General features: G+C 46.0%; 1 protein-coding gene across 1 annotated transcript in view; it reads left to right on the top strand.

Annotated features, from left to right (window-relative positions):
• The window catches only part of MUC5AC (mucin 5AC, oligomeric mucus/gel-forming), a 39,721-nt gene that overhangs the window by 19,388 nt on the left and 2,555 nt on the right, over positions 1 to 17,778 (top strand). Inside the window, exons 25-38 of the mRNA XM_030451549.1 lie at positions 149 to 305; positions 886 to 1,014; positions 1,358 to 1,499; positions 2,131 to 2,174; positions 2,267 to 2,473; positions 3,664 to 3,823; positions 4,495 to 4,575; positions 5,026 to 7,036; positions 7,080 to 8,816; positions 8,933 to 10,099; positions 14,921 to 15,095; positions 15,317 to 15,567; positions 16,813 to 16,996; positions 17,337 to 17,535. Coding sequence (XP_030307409.1) covers positions 149 to 305; positions 886 to 1,014; positions 1,358 to 1,499; positions 2,131 to 2,174; positions 2,267 to 2,473; positions 3,664 to 3,823; positions 4,495 to 4,575; positions 5,026 to 7,036; positions 7,080 to 8,816; positions 8,933 to 10,099; positions 14,921 to 15,095; positions 15,317 to 15,567; positions 16,813 to 16,996; positions 17,337 to 17,535 — 6,644 coding nt within the window. The remainder of the gene's footprint in view (positions 1 to 148; positions 306 to 885; positions 1,015 to 1,357; positions 1,500 to 2,130; positions 2,175 to 2,266; positions 2,474 to 3,663; positions 3,824 to 4,494; positions 4,576 to 5,025; positions 7,037 to 7,079; positions 8,817 to 8,932; positions 10,100 to 14,920; positions 15,096 to 15,316; positions 15,568 to 16,812; positions 16,997 to 17,336; positions 17,536 to 17,778) is intronic.

Here is a 17,778-nt window from a genome sequence, read left to right as displayed (position 1 = left end):
TTCTGGTTATTCTACAGTTTCTTCCTTTCTTATCTTTCTCACATACACAGAGTTGTCACTTCCAGATGTTTTATCCAGCTTTTTTTAGGACTGTGAATGCCTTTTCAAAGAGGACAAATGCATGAAAACTCAACTTTTTGTCCACCAGGTTGAACCAAATGAGTATTATCAAGCATGTGTGGATGATGCCTGTGCCTGTGACACGGGGGGAGACTGTGAATGTTTCTGTACAGCAGTAGCTGCCTATGCTCAAGCATGCAATGAGCTGGACATCTGCATTTCATGGAGAACCCCATCCATTTGTCGTGAGTTACACTCTGCTAATTTTTGGAGGGAAAGGAAACAGAGAAGAAAAAACTAGAAAAGAAAGAGGAAAATTTTATTTGTAACAGGAACTGCTCTATTCTAAAAACAAAGAAAAACAAAAAAGAAAAACAAGCAAACAAACAAAAAACAGAAAGCGTGTTGAATAGATCCCTGGAAGTCAATCTATCTTCTTAAAATGAAACCACTGATAATAACTTTACCAAAAGTCGTTAGTGTCTGATTTATTTGCCAATCATGATACACAGCTGGTGAACTCTAGTATGTTACACTCCCACCATCAGGCTCAGTGTAAATAAATATTACTGGATACTAACTAAAATCAGTGGTTCAATTAATTGATTTTTCAGGGTTCATGCATAACTACGTTCTATGCTTTAGAATTATATTGGTGTCAAAAAGTGGTACAAGGATAACATTGTGTTGAATTAGAAGTAAGAATACACCCTATTCACCACCTAAATGACTATCCCAATCACATAGGATTTTCATGCATCAAAACTGAAAGACTGTAATGTAAAAAGATTTAAAGTCTATTCCTGTAATTTCTCCTTTCTCTAGCTCTGTTCTGTGATTACTACAATCCAAAAGGGGAATGTGAATGGCACTACAAACCCTGTGGAGCCCCTTGTATGAAGACCTGCAATAATCCAAGTGGGAGCTGTCTTCATGAGCTGAGAGGTTTGGAAGGTAAAGAAAATCATGCATGCCTTATTTTACTTATAAAAAGTATCTAAAATGCAAACAATTAACAAAATTTATATTAGTCAGTATATGATGCGTTTATATTAGAAATTGTAACTTATTTTCTAATCAGTATATTACACCCAAATGGAACTTGCACTTGAAAGGAGTGAGAATGAGGATAAAGTGCTCCAAAGCTTGATGTGCAATGAAAGGAATAGCAGGAACAGCATCTGAAATTCCACTTGCCATATGGGATAACTTGGGAAAAGAAAAGATAAACAATATTGTGTTACTTCTACTTGTGTAAAGTCTGGTGTCACAAATAACTCCCCTTTTTTTATTGTAGGCTGCTATCCACACTGTCCAAAGAACAAGCCCTATTTTGATGAAGAAACCATGACTTGTGTTTCTAATTGTGGTTGCTATGAGAATGGAAAAAATTACAAACCTGGAATGCAGATGCCTTCAGATCAGGCCTGTCAGTCATGGTAAGTTTAGACAAGATTTTTAAGCACTGAGTTTAAAGATGTGGAATATGATACACCATACGTTAAGGTTTCTGTTTGCCAAAAGGAAGCAGGCCAGTCACAGGCTGCTGCTTTGGATGCCCTTAGTCACTTAAACAAATATATTAAGATTCAATTCTTAACAGATAATATATAAATTCCCTTTAAAACCAGAAGGTATTCCTGCATCTTTTGGAAGTCTAACGGAAATGCACTATGTAGAGAGCCTCAACACCTGTGATACAGTGATTCTTTCTCAAATGATGTATTTACTGCACTTCTTCCAAGCAATAAGTACACCTGTCAGGGAGATTAGGGCATTTAGAATCATCCCTCCCCCCCACATCTTTTCCCAGCCTCTGAAAGCACCAAGAAGGACACCCCATTTTTGGTACGCTAGCACAGAAGAGCTGCTCTCTTGACAGAAAATTGAATGATCTTACCTAGCCTGGAGCTGTACAGCAGCACTGAGCATCTAACTCAGAGAAAATAGTATTTCTACATTTAAACACACAACAAACAGCAAAGGAGTGATAGAAAAAATGACACAATAAAACAATGTCCCGAAACAATAATTTCACATTCATCATCTCTTTTTTTTTCTCTTTTCCAGTAAATGCACAAAACATGGCAAAATCTGCAACTACGATGAATCGGGTATGTTGACAAAGTTGGTTTTATCTGAACATTTGAGGTGCTTTGCTCTGTGTTATGGATACCAAGGAATAACACACCCTTCTGATTTACAGAATGCATCTGCTTTTATGAGGGACAGAAATACAACTATCAAGAGGTGGTCTACAACACAACAGATGGCACGGGAGGGTGCATTGTTGCAACCTGTGGTCTCAATGGAACACTTCACAGGGATGTCTATGAGTGCTCCATCGCAACAACACCCACACCAGCAACAACATTCCACTTCAGCACTACACCACCTGCCCCTTCTTCCACAGGTACATCCTCCAAAAGTGTATTCTGCTGATCAGTGACCATGCCCACACTCACACCTAAATGAGCTGATGCACTACAAAATGAATGAGAGTTCATTCATTGGTTATCTAGCTTCAGTCAATATTGTGTAACCAAACCTACACAAGAGAAGAAACAGAAACTAAAACCACTCCTGAAACACCAAACTATAAACCATTGCACACTGGTTTCATAGTATTAGTTTGCTTATGTCCATAAGTGAAAAATAAAAAACCCATTTTCAGATTTACTACCTGTAAATGTAACTATTTCTATACCTTGAATTATCTTTATTGAATGGATAATTCATGATTTTTCCTACTAAATTACATAATTATTACTTGCTGTAAAATTCCTGCTAGGGTCCATGGTACTTATAATTACAGTACTAGAGAGAATTGCTCAGATATTGGCACCAAGATACTGAAATTTTCATTTCTAAAATGCCTGCTCAGCATCCTTCAGGTTGGCAGTCTCTAATAACTATGGGCATATGTTGTGCAACAGAATGAATATTCTGTATTCAATTTGGAGTTACACATTCTGAAACCACAGAAGTCATTAAAACTACTGGAATTCATTAGCCATTTCATCATGAGAATTCACCTGCAGATGTTATGGACAATAAATGGTTTCATAAGCCCACAGCTGAAGTACAAGGTGTAGGGTGCTCAGGATGCTGCATTAGAAACTTTTTGCTTCAAATGGAGTAGCAAAGACAACGGAGCACATTACATGAGAAGTCAGTTTATTTCTAAGAAAAAAGTAGAGATGAATCTTGATGCAGAGAGTAAATGTTGTTCTTTTTACTGGATCTTGGCTTTGAAATATCTGAGAGACTAATAAATACTGAAGCAAGATTCAAACCAGGTAATCTAAAGAAAAAAAAAAAAAAAAGTGAGGCTTTTTTTCCCTCAACTATGTCCTAGACTGATTTTTAAAAAGATAATTAGCATTCTCTTAGGACACAAGAATTCCAAGGATGTTCATATATTAAATTGCTGGGTGATGGATTTTCTGTTCTACTTCCCACTAAATTATACCCAGGGTGAAGTGATGCACTCTAGGCTCAAAACGTAAGCAAATTACCTTAGGAAAATTGTCCACTTAATATTTAAAAAAGAAACAAATACAGGAATTAATTCCAAGTTTTCTGCTGTCTTCTCTTTCACAGTGACACCAACTACATCAGTGTGTGTTCGTCAGGTCTGTGAGTGGTCACAGTGGTACGATGGGAGTCTGCCAACCCCTGGCTATGATGGTGGAGATTTTGAAACCTTTGAAGATTTGAGAGCTAAAGGTTATGAAGTCTGTAAAGCTCCCCGGGATGTTCAGTGCAGAGCAGAAAAATACCCGGATATGCCACTGGAAGAACTTGGCCAACAAGTAGAATGCAGTACAACAGCTGGGCTTATATGTTACAACAAAGATCAAATTTCAACCATGTGCAACAACTACGAAATCAGAATCTTCTGTTGTGTTTTTGTACCATGTTCTTCCACAACACATTTCAGCACACCAACGCCGATCACAACCCCAGTTAAGAGGACAGAAACATCTAGTTCAGCTGAAGAAACTACACTGTTTCCAACCAGTACATCACCAGTTATTACAGTCTCTGAAACTACAACATCAGCACCTTCAACTATTAAGGAAACAACCACAGCTGAAATAAGCTCTATTACCACTTCTCCTTCAACAACTCCTCTGTGCATTCAAGAAGAATGTTACTGGTCGATGTGGTATGATGTCAGCTATCCAGGGTCTGGATACAATGATGGAGATTTTGACACGATTCAGAACATTAAAAAAAAAGGATACAGAGTGTGTGATAACAGAAAGGATGTGGAATGTAGAGCAGTAAGGTTCCCAAACACTCAATATCCACTTCTGGAGCAAAACATAACATGCAATACAGAAGAAGGCTTGACATGCTACAATAAAAACCAGCTGCCACCGATCTGCTATAACTATAAACTGAGGTTTAAATGCTGCTCAAATGTAGAAGTGCCATGCCAGGAACCTACGGTATCAACTACAACTACACAAGTACCAAAAATAACCACGATATTTTCTACAACTTTAGGTACATCATCCACAGAAATATCAACAACACCACACCTTCAGACTAAACATAAGACAACGACGATATCAGTGCCTCCACCAGAAACTGAACATATCCATTCCAAAACCACCACGCAACCAGTGCGGAGTATCCAAACAGAAACAATGATCACAGCATCTCCAAGCACACCTACAACAGGACAAACTGAGCAAAGGTATTCAACAACAAAGCCAACATCGTCCACACAACTCCCCTATCTGAGCTCCACCACCACTTCCTACACTTCCCCTTGCCAACCCGAGGTCTGCTCCTGGAGTGATTGGTTTGACGTTGACTTCCCCTCTGCAGGGCCCAACCAGGGAGACTTTGAAACCTACCAGCACATCCAGGCTGCTGGGCAGGAAGTCTGTCAGCATCCAAAGCAAATCCAGTGTCAGGCGGAACAATACCCCGGATGTTCCCATCACACAGGTGGGACAAGGTTGTGCAGTGTGATGTCCACTTTGGACTGGTGTGCAAGAACGAGGACCAGAAGGGTAAATTTAGGATGTGCCTCAACTACAGGATCCGTGTTCTCTGCTGCAGCCCCAATTCCAACTGCACAATCAGCACACCCACACCCACCACAACACCCACCTGGACCTCCACCACAACCCGTGGAACTCCAACCTCGACTACAGTAGTCACCACCTCCACCTCCACAGCCTACTTCCCAACCACCACGCTGCCAACTTCCTCAGAAACCACACTGCAAACTTCCACCACCACAACCTCTCAAACACCCACCACGCCTGTAACTACCCAGAGATCCACCACCACTTCCTACACCTCCCCTTGTCAACCTGAGGTCTGCTCCTGGAGTGACTGGTTTGACGTTGACTTCCCGTCTGCTGGGCCCAACCAGGGAGACTTTGAAACCTACCAGCATATCCAGGCTGCTGGGCAGGAAGTCTGTCAGCATCCAAAGCAAATCCAGTGTCAGGCGGAACAATACCCTGATGTTCCCATCACACAGGTGGGACAGGTTGTGCAGTGTGACGTCCACTTTGGACTGGTTTGCAAGAATGAAGACCAGAAGGGCAAATTTAGGATGTGCCTCAACTACAGGATCCGTGTTCTCTGCTGCAGCCCCAATTCCAACTGCCCAATCAGCACACCCACACCCACCACAACACCCACCTGGACTGCCACCACAACCCGTGGAATTCCAACATCCACCGTCGTCACCACCTCCACCTCTACACCCTACCCAACTACCACACTGCCAACCTCCTCAGAAACCACACTGCAAACAGCCATCAGAACCTCCAGTCCCACACCAACACCCGCCACACAAGTCCCTCTCAGAAAAACTACAACCTCCTACACCTCCCCTTGTCAACCCGAGGTCTGCACCTGGAGTCAGTGGTTTGACGTTGACTTCCCGTCTGCTGGGCCCAACCAGGGAGACTTTGAAACCTACCAGCACATCCAGGCTGCTGGGCAGGAAGTCTGTCAGCATCCAAAGCAAATCCAGTGTCAGGCGGAACAATACCCGGATGTTCCCATCACACAGGTGGGACAGGTTGTGCAGTGTGATGTCCACTTTGGACTGGTGTGCAAGAACGAGGACCAGAAGGGTAAATTTAGGATGTGCCTCAACTACAGGATCCGTGTTCTCTGCTGCAGCCCCAATTCCAACTGCACAATCAGCACACCCACACCCACCACAACACCCACCTGGACCTCCACCACAACCCGTGGAATTCCAACCTCGACTACAGTAGTAACCACCTCCACCTCCACAGCCTACTTCCCAACCACCACGCTGCCAACCTCCTCAGAAACCACACTGCAAACTTCCACCACCACAACCTCTCAAACACCCACCACGCCTGTAACTACCCAGAGATCCACCACCACTTCCTACACCTCCCCTTGTCAACCTGAGGTCTGCTCCTGGAGTGACTGGTTTGACGTTGACTTCCCGTCTGCTGGGCCCAACCAGGGAGACTTTGAAACCTACCAGCATATCCAGGCTGCTGGGCAGGAAGTCTGTCAGCATCCAAAGCAAATCCAGTGTCAGGCGGAACAATACCCTGATGTTCCCATCACACAGGTGGGACAGGTTGTGCAGTGTGACGTCCACTTTGGACTGGTTTGCAAGAATGAAGACCAGAAGGGCAAATTTAGGATGTGCCTCAACTACAGGATCCGTGTTCTCTGCTGCAGCCCCAATTCCAACTGCCCAATCAGCACACCCACACCCACCACAACACCCACCTGGACTGCCACCACAACCCGTGGAATTCCAACATCCACCGTCGTCACCACCTCCACCTCTACACCCTACCCACTACCACACTGCCAACCTCCTCAGAAACCACACTGCAAACAGCCATCAGAACCTCCAGTCCCACACCAACACCCGCCACACAAGTCCCTCTCAGAAAAACTACAACCTCCTACACCTCCCCTTGTCAACCCGAGGTCTGCACCTGGAGTCAGTGGTTTGACGTTGACTTCCCGTCTGCTGGCCCAACCAGGGAGACTTTGAAACCTACCAGCACATCCAGGCTGCTGGGCAGGAAGTCTGTCAGCATCCAAAGCAAATCCAGTGTCAGGCGGAACAATACCCGGATGTTCCCATCACACAGGTGGGACAGGTTGTGCAGTGTGATGTCCACTTTGGACTGGTGTGCAAGAACGAGGACCAGAAGGGTAAATTTAGGATGTGCCTCAACTACAGGATCCGTGTTCTCTGCTGCAGCCCCAATTCCAACTGCCCAATCAGCACACCCACACCCACCACAACACCCACCTGGACCTCCACCACAACCCGTGGAATTCCAACCTCGACTACAGTAGTAACCACCTCCACCTCCACAGCCTACTTCCCAACCACCACGCTGCCAACCTCCTCAGAAACCACACTGCAAACTTCCACCACCACAACCTCTCAAACACCCACCACGCCTGTAACTACCCAGAGATCCACCACCACTTCCTACACCTCCCCTTGTCAACCTGAGGTCTGCTCCTGGAGTGACTGGTTTGACGTTGACTTCCCGTCTGCTGGGCCCAACCAGGGAGACTTTGAAACCTACCAGCATATCCAGGCTGCTGGGCAGGAAGTCTGTCAGCATCCAAAGCAAATCCAGTGTCAGGCGGAACAATACCCGGATGTTCCCATCACACAGGTGGGACAGGTTGTGCAGTGTGACGTCCACTTTGGACTGGTGTGCAAGAACGAGGACCAGAAGGGCAAATTTAGGATGTGCCTCAACTACAGGATCCGTGTTCTCTGCTGCAGCCCCAATTCCAACTGCACAATCAGCACACCCACACCCACCAAAACACCCACCTTGACCTCCACCACAACCCGTGGAATTCCAACCTCCACCGTCGTCACCACCTCCACTTCTACACCCTACCCAACTACCACACTGCCAACCTCCTCAGAAACCACACTGCAAACAGCCATCAGAACCTCCACTCCAACACCAACACCTGCCACACAAGTCCCTCTCAAAAGAACTACAACCTCCTACACCTCCCCTTGTCAACCCGAGGTGTGCTCCTGGAGTGACTGGTTTGACGTTGACTTCCCCTCTGCAGGGCCCAACCAGGGAGACTTTGAAACCTACCAGCACATCCAGGCTGCTGGGCAGGAAGTCTGTCAGCATCCAAAGCAAATCCAGTGTCAGGCGGAACAATACCCGGATATTCCCATCACACAGGTGGGACAGGTTGTGCAGTGTGATGTCCACTTTGGACTGGTGTGCAAGAACGAGGACCAGAAGGGTAAATTTAGGATGTGCCTCAACTACAGGATCCGTGTTCTCTGCTGCCGCCCCAATTCCAACTGCACAATCAGCACACCCACACCCACCACAACACCCACCTGGACCTCCACCACAACCCGTGGAATTCCAACCTCGACTACAGTAGTAACCACCTCCACCTCCACAGCCTACTTCCCAACCACCACGCTGCCAACCTCCTCAGAAACCACACTGCAAACTTCCACCACCACAACCTCTCAAACACCCACCACGCCTGTAACTACCCAGAGATCCACCACCACTTCCTACACCTCCCCTTGTCAACCCGAGGTCTGCACCTGGAGTCAGTGGTTTGACGTTGACTTCCCGTCTGCTGGGCCCAACCAGGGAGACTTTGAAACCTACCAGCACATCCAGGCTGCTGGGCAGGAAGTCTGTCAGCATCCAAAGCAAATCCAGTGTCAGGCGGAACAATACCCGGATGTTCCCATCACACAGGTGGGACAGGTTGTGCAGTGTGATGTCCACTTTGGACTGGTGTGCAAGAAACGGAGGACCAGAAGGGGCAAATTTAGGATGTGCCTCAACTACAGGATCCGTGTTCTCTGCTGCAGCCCCCAATTCCAACTGCCCAATCAGCACACCCCACACCCACCACAACACCCACCTGGACCACCACCACCACAAGCCTTGGAACCTCAACCTCCACCGTCGTCACCACCTCCACCTCTACACCCTACCCAACTACTACACTTCCAACCTCCTCAGAAACCACACTACAAACTTCCACCACCACAACCTCTCAAACACCCACCACGCCTGTAACTACCCAGAGATCCACCACCACTTCCTACACCTCCCCTTGTCAACCTGAGGTCTGCTCCTGGAGTGACTGGTTTGACGTTGACTTCCCGTCTGCTGGGCCCAACCAGGGAGACTTTGAAACCTACCAGCACATCCAGGCTGCTGGGCAGGAAGTCTGTCAGCATCCAAAGCAAATCCAGTGTCAGGCGGAACAATACCCGGATGTTCCCATCACACAGGTGGGACAGGTTGTGCAGTGTGATGTCCACTTTGGACTGGTGTGCAAGAACGAGGACCAGAAGGGCAAATTTAGGATGTGCCTCAACTACAGGATCCGTGTTCTCTGCTGCAGCCCCAATTCCAACTGCACAATCAGCACACCCACACCCACCACAACACCCACCTGGACCTCCACCACAACCCGTGGAATTCCAACCTCGACTACGGTAGTCACCACCTCCACCTCTACACAATACTTCCCAACTACTACACTTCCAACCTCCTCAGAAACCACACTACAAACTTCCACCAGTACCACCACTCCAACACCAACACCAGCCACACAAGTCCCTCTCAGAAGAACTACAACCTCCTACACCTCCCCTTGTCAACCCGAGGTCTGCACCTGGAGTCAGTGGTTTGACGTTGACTTCCCGTCTGCTGGGCCCAACCAGGGAGACTTTGAAACCTACCAGCACATCCAGGCTGCTGGGCAGGAAGTCTGTCAGCATCCAAAGCAAATCCAGTGTCAGGCGGAACAATACCCGGATGTTCCCATCACACAGGTGGGACAGGTTGTGCAGTGTGATGTCCACTTTGGACTGGTGTGCAAGAACGAGGACCAGAAGGGCAAATTTAGGATGTGCCTCAACTACAGGATCCGTGTTCTCTGCTGCAGCCCCAATTCCAACTGCCCAATCAGCACACCCACACCCACCACCACAGCCCTTGGAACTCCAACCTCCACCACCGTCACAGTCACTACCAGCTCTTCTCCCTCTCCATCAACACCCTGTTTCTGCAAAATTGGGGATTCTTTTTTTTCACCTGGTAAGTGTACCTCCTTTTCTCTCATATATATATATATATTTAGGCATTCAACATGTATATACATTTAGTCAGTATTTTTATTGGTTGTTTTTTGTTACCTTTCCTTTCACGTATTAGGAATGTGTTTTTTTAGTTCCTTTTTGAATTTTATTTCTTTTATGGAAATATCTTTAGTTCTGCTTGCATTTCAGTTAATTTCTTTTTGTTTTCAGGTGATCTGATTTACAACAGGATGGACAGTGATGGGTGTAGGTTTTATGCCATCTGCAGTCCAACCTGTGACATTGAACGACACGCTGTGCCTTGTAACATCACTACACTTCCTACCACTACTTCTCAAGAATGGTCTCCCACAACACCTGCTCCATTGGTTCCCACTTCTGGAGAAATTCCTTTTCATGGCTGTGTTTCTCCTACTTACCCTCCCCTACAGGTATGTAGGATTTGTTTTGTTATGATCAAGGTGGCTAAGGGATTGGTGCCACCGGTGGATCTTTGGGTTTTTTCACCATGGGCTAAATTTCAGCATACCCAGTCTCTTCCAACCAGATGGGCTTCATCTATCTAGCAAGGGCAAAAGGACTCTGAGCCCATAAGTTGTTGGGGCTGATCAGGAGGGCTTTGAACTAGGTTTGAAGGGGTAGGGACTGAAACTGGGCTCTCCATAAAGGAGCCCAAGAGTGGAAAGCCCGAGTTAAGAGCCAAATCAGCAGCCCAGCTGAAGTGCATGTACACCAGTGCACACAGTATGGGCAACAAACAGGAGGAGCTGGAAGCCATGGTGCAGCAGGAAAGCTGTGATGGAGTCACCATCATGGATGGTGGGAAGACTCCCATGGCTGGAGTGCTGCCATGGGTGACTACAGGCTCTTCAGAAGGGACAGGCAGGGTAGGAGAGGTGGAGGGGTAGCTCTGTATGTTAGAGAGTCTCTTGAAACTGTAGAAGTTGAAGTCAGTAACGATAAGATGGAGTGCCTGTGGATCAGAATCAGGGGGAAGGCCAACAAGGCTGATATCCTGGTGGGAGTCTGTTACAGACCACACAGTCAGGATGATGAGGGTGATGAATTATTCTACAAGCAGCTTGCAGATGTTTCAAAATCGTCATCCTTTGTTCTCCTGGGTGACTTTAACCTGCTGGATGTCTGCTGGGAACTCCACACAGCAGAGAGGAAGCAGTCTAGGAAATTCATAGAGTTTCTAGAGGATAATTTCCTGCTCCAGCTGATAAATGAACCCACCAGGGGTGGAGCCCCGCTAGACCTCCTGTTCACAAACAGAGAGGGTATGGTGGGAGATGTGGTGGTTGGAGGCTGTCTGGGGCACAGTGACCATGAAATAATAGTTTTCTAGGAGGGCTATCAGTAAAACCTCTATGTTGGACTTCTGGAAGGCAGATTTTGGCCTATTCAGAAGACGGATTCAGAGCGTGCCCTGGGAAACAGGTCTGGAAAACAGAGGGGTTCAGGAGGGATGGGTGTACTTCAAGAAGCAAGTCCTGAAAGCACAGGAGCAGCTGTCCCAGTGTGCTGAAACGCAAAGCAGAGGGGAAGATGAGCAGTCTGAATGAACAGGGAGATTTTGACAGAAATTAGGGTAAAGAACAGAGCCTACTGATTATGGAAAAAAGGGCTAACTACTCAGGAGGAATTTAGGAATATAGTTAGGTTGTGTAGAAAGAAAATTAGAGAGACAAAGGCACAACTTGAACTGCGTCTCGCCACCTCTGTGAAGGATAACAAAAAGTCCTTCTACAGATACATCAATAGGAAAAGGAGGGGTAGGGAAAACCTCAATTCTCTACTGGACGTGGGCAGGAATTGAGTTATCAAAGATGAAGAAAAGGCTGAGGTATTTAACACCTTCTTTGCCTCAGTTTTCAACAGTAAGACAGGGTGTTCTGAGGACATCTTTCTTCTGGAGCTTGTAGAAAGAGACAAGAATCTAAACAGCCCCCCTGTAATCCAGAAGGAAACTGTCAGTGACCTGCTGAGCTGCTTGGATCCTCACAAGTCTATGGGACCAGACAGGATCCACCCCAAAGTGAGGAGGGAGCTGGGGAAGAGCTCCCCAAGCTGCTCTCCATTTCCAACAGCCCCGGCTCACTGGGGAGGTCCCAGATGATGGGAAGTTGGTGAATGTCACAGCAATCCACAAAAAAGGACCAAAAAGGAGGACCCAGGAAACTCCAGGGCTCTCAGCCTGACCTCAGTGCCTGGCAGGGTTACGGAGCAGCTCATCCTGAGGGCAATCACACAGCAGCTCCAGGAGGGACAGGGGCTCAGACCCAGGCAGCACGGGGTTATGAAGGGCAGGTCCTGTCTGACCAACCTGAGCTCCTTTTATGATGAGGTGACCCAGCTGGGGGATGAGGGGAAGGCTGGGGATGGAATCTGCCTGGAATTCAGCAAAGCTTTTGACACCATTCCCGCAGCATTCTCCTGGGAAAGCTGTCAGCCCAGGGCTCAGACAGGAGCACTCTGGGCTGGGTTAGGAACTGCTGGAGGCCACAGAGTGGTGCTGAATGGTGCTGATCCAGTTGGTGGCTGTGGTGTCCCCCAGGGACCAGTGTTGGGCCCAGTTCTGTTTAATATCTTCATTGATGATTTAGATGAGGGGATTGAGTCCATCATCAGGGCTGCCCAGGGAAGTAGTGGATTCTCCGTGTCTGGAGATCTTTCCAAAGAGCCTGGATGTGGCACTGAGTGCCATGGGCTGGGAACCACGGGGGGAGTGGATCAAGGGTTGGACTTGGTGATCTCTGAGGTCCCTTCCAACCCAGCTGATTCTATGATTCTGTGATCATTGAACTTCCGTGAATATTTGCTTCATACCAGAACGGTACAATTTGTAGTCTTTAAACCTTTTTTTTTTTGCATGGCACCAGAACAAATATTAGGAATTATGGGCAATTTAAATTATATAAAATTTCTGTTTGCATTCTTGATATTTTTTTTTCCAAACTGAGAAACCAATCTGCAGTAATTATTTCTAATTACTTCAGTTCTCTTAACACACTTTCCAATGCACCGCATTTCATAGTTAATTAACTATTTGCTGCATTAACACAGGGGTTTTTCTTGTGCATTTTGTTTCTTTACTAAACAGATAAATTTGAGCTCCTCTGGAGTCCTGTATCTGTTTCTGTTCTCCTGTCCTCTTACTTGTAGCTCTGTACACACTTTTGGGGTCAGGTATTTTTTGTTTTTTTTCTTTCTGTCATGATGGTCTGTGCCAATTGTGAAATACAGCATACACTGCTATGAAAAAGGACACCAATTCCCTTAACGTAGGACTCAGCCCTTCATATCTCAGCAGAGATTCTCATGCAGAAGAAATAACTGGAATTGAGGTCTTCACCTACTTTTAGCAGTGAAATTTGTGTAGAATATTGACTACTTTGTACTATCCCTGAAGATTTTGACTTTAGTCTTTGTTTCAGATTTGGAAAACATAACAGTTTTGATATGCCACACTGTGGTCAGAAATACGAATAACTCTGATCAATATTACAAATCATACCAAATTGAAGAGATTAACACATTCATATCAGCCCGCAGCTTAGACAGGAGCACCCTGTGCTGGGTTAAGAACTGGCTGGAGGGCCGGGCCCAGAGAGTGGTGCTGAACGGGGCTGATCCAGTTGGCGGCTGTGGTGTCCCCCAGGGATCAGTGTTGGGCCCGGTTCTGTTCAATGTCTTCATTGATGATTTAGATGAGGGGACTGAGTCCATCATCAGCAAATTTGCAGATGACACCAAGCTGGAGGGAAGTGTGGATCATCTGGAAGGCAGGAGGGCCCTGCAGAGGGACCTGGACAGACTGGAGAGTTGGGATGATCCCAATGGGATGAGGTTCAACATTCCAAGTGCTGGGTCCTGCACTTTGGCCACAACAACCCCATGCAGCTCTACAGGCTGGGCACAGAATGGCTGGAGAGCAGCCAGGCAGAAAGGGACCTGGGAGTCTGGATTGCCAGGAAGCTGAACATGAGCCAGCAGTGTGCCCAGGTGGCCAAGAAGGCCAATGGCATCCTGGGCTGGCTCAGGAACAGCGTGGCCAGCAGGTCCAGGGAAGGGATTCTGCCCCTGTGCTCAGCTCTGGTGAGGCCACAGCTTGAGTCCTGTGTCCAGTTCTGGGCCCCTCAGCTCAGGAAGGATATCGAGGTCCTGGAGCAGGTCCAAAAGAGGGCAACCAGGCTGGTGAAGGGACTCGAGCACAGACCCTATGAGGAGAGGCTGAGAGAGCTGGGGCTGTTCAGCCTGGAGAAGAGGAGGCTCAGGGGAGACCTCATCGCTGTCTACAACTCCCTGAAAGGAGGTTGTAACCGGGTGGACGTTGGTCTCTTTTGCCAGACAACTTTCAACAAGACAAGAGGGCAGGGTCTCAAGTTGTGCCAGGGGAGGTTTAGGTTGGAGATTCGAAAGAATTTCTTTCTGGAGAGGGTGATCAGGCATTGGAATGGGCTGCCCAGGGAAGTAGTGGATTCTCCGTGTCTGGAGATATTTAAAAAGAGCCTGGATGTGGCACTCAGTGCCATGGTCTAGCAACCGCAACGGTGGTAAAAGGGTTGGACTCGATGATCTCTGAGGTCCCTTCCAACCCAGCCAATTCTATGATTCTATGATTCTATGATTTACTCTCCAATACCACCATTACTGGAAATAATATACCATTAAATTAAAAATATGGATGAAGCTCCTACCTGTCTGCAGACTCCTGTGACACAATTTTTTTTCATTCTTCAGCCTGGACAAACACACAAGTTATCCAACTGTACAGAACTCCTCTGTAAGGGAGACAACAAGGTAGAAGTAATTCCAACACACTGCCCACCTGTAAAGGAAATTACCTGTGCAAACAGATACCCAGCAATCCTGGTGCCCGATGAAAACGGCTGCTGCTACCACTATGAGTGTCAATGTAAGCATCACTACATCAATAATAATCTTTCTTTTTTTAAAAAAAAAAACAAAAACAACAAAGAAATCCAAAAAAACCCAACAGTAACATAGCACAGATTATGTGGATATTATGTTTTCTTAGTGTTTCTCTACAAGTTACAGTATATTCAGTTCAGTTTCTACATTTTTTCTTCTACATTAGTTTTCATGTTAATCATCTCAATACTTTTTCTCTGCCAGGTGTGTGCAGTGGATGGGGTGATCCTCATTACATTACCTTTGATGGAACCTACTACACTTTCCTTGAGAACTGCACCTATGTCCTGGTGAAACAGATTGTTCCTAAATACGACAACTTCCGTGTTTACATTGACAATTACTACTGTGATGCAAAAGATGGACTTTCCTGCCCTAAATCCATTATTATTTTCTACAAATCTGCAGAAGTGGTGCTGACCCGTAAACTCATGGATGGTGTGATGACCAATGTGGTAAAACACAATTATTATTTTTTTTTCTCTGTTTCTCCTTTAAAATACAGTCTATATTTTGAACAGCAATGAGGGAGGTGATGAGGGCAGAGGGGAGCACTGGGTAAAGAAAAGATTGCAGTAGTTTTTAAGAACAAAATGTCAGAAACAGATCAGATAGGCAGATATCAACATAACATGACAATGTGCATGTAACAATACTAGGAAATGGACTTACATAGCTGATTGAAAAGACAAAAAGAAGCCTAGGGACTGCCTGCTCTGCATGGGGAACCTCAGGCACCAAACAGATCCAATATACCAACAGATCCTGATTCCCCCTTCAGTTTCCTGCTGGGAAGGGAAGGATAACTGAAGAAAAGGGGTGACTGAGGGTGCCACTTCTCATTCATCATCCTAAGCAGTGCTGGCAAGCCAGTTAAAATAAAAAGTCAGTCCTGCTGCTATACCAGGGGATTTAGGAGTTGATTAGAGAACACAAAGAGGGGGGAATAAAAGTCTGTATCAATGTGCACCCTTCTCCTACAGAGCCAAATGGCAATTTCCCCATACCTGAAGTCAGGAAAGGTGTGCTGAAACAATGTCTGGTGACACTCCATGTAAGAAAGAAGTAATTCATAGATTTAACTGTTACTTTATCCCAGTTCAAGATGAAAACTGCAGAATAACTCCTGACAAAAATTTATTAAGTAAATAATTCCACCTTTCCTAGATCATATAAAACACAGGCTGCAAATGGAACAGATTCGAGTAATGAAGAAGTTTGACTGCTACATAAAACTGTCACAAGGGACATTTGACTTCATTTTAAATCCAGACAACTGTTCCCAAGCCAAGCAACATAGAAACCAGGGACAGTGGGATTTTTCAGCAAAGTTATTACGCTATAATGGCAGGAATATTTCTGTACCACACCTTCTCATATGAAAAATACTTACAGCAAAAAAAATGAAGAAGGGTACAAAGAAAATACTTGGATTTAGAATGCTGTGCATTAGCACCCAATCTTCACAAATGTGTTACTTAGAGACTACTTTGATATTATCATAGCAATATAGCAATCCAAGCTAAGATATTATTGCATATATCTGCTGTTATTTGTATGCCAATTACAACTGAATGGGATGCATAAGAACATGGAGCTATGCACAGCTATGAAGATTAGAAAATACATAATTTAAAACAATCAGGCAGAAGCAGTGCTTATCCTGAAATTGCTGTGGCTTTTTCAATCCCTCTTTTCAGATGTACTTCAACCAAAAGATTGTCAAACCTGGCTTCAAGAAAGATGGCATTTCTTTCTCCCAACTTGGCATCAACATGATTGTTGAAATCCCAGAGATTGGGGCAACCATCACCTTCAGTGGGCTGATTTTCTCTGTGAAGCTCCCACACAGCAAATTTGGCAACAACACTGAAGGACAGTGTGGTAAGACAGATGCTCCAATGGGAGCTGGGGCTCTCCCCAACCTACTGAGGTTATTTTCTCCCACTCTGGCTATGCAGCCTCATGATTGACTGAAATATTTCAATAGCTTAAAATGGAAATGAAATCAGTTCTGCTCTTCTACTTCTGTACGGGCAAATGCTCAACATTTCAACAACCTCTTCTTTTCCTTCGGGGCTGGGGTTTTAGGTTTGTTTAGTTTTCCCTAACCTAAATTAAGTTCATGTAGCTGTAAAGAAAGCCCCTTACATATTTCACCGGCTCATTCTGTCTAACTGTGCACCCCTGGTGTGTCTCAGGAGCCTTTCCCTGTCTCTTGCAGGAACCTGTACAAATGATAAATCAGACGAGTGCCGATTACCAAGTGGTAAAATCATCTCTTCCTGTCCCCAAATGGCTCATCACTGGATCGTTGACAACAACAAGTCCTGCCATGGAATACCAATACCCCCAGTTGTAACCACCCCTCCACCAAAGCCTCACTGTGGAACACCTCCTCTCTGCAAGCTCATCTGGAGCGAGTAAGAAAAAAGCTGAATTAATTCACTTTCTAGACAAAACTCTGTAGCGGGAGGAGCCTTTTCTTGCTCCTGAGGCTCCATGAGCTGCTGATCTCTCCATTGCCTCGCACCAGAGTGAGCTTCTCTCTGTGGGTGTGTGTCCCACCTTTATTGGCCCCCTGGTAATAGGGGGCCTGCCCTAACCAGGCACAGGTGGACTCACACCCACTCTTTGGCAACTCAAGGCACCTGGTTTATCTTGTT

This window comes from Calypte anna, chromosome 5 (genome assembly GCF_003957555.1).
Source record: "Calypte anna isolate BGI_N300 chromosome 5, bCalAnn1_v1.p, whole genome shotgun sequence".
NCBI lineage: Eukaryota > Metazoa > Chordata > Aves > Apodiformes > Trochilidae > Calypte > Calypte anna.
This window is presented reverse-complemented; position numbering and strand designations above follow the sequence as displayed.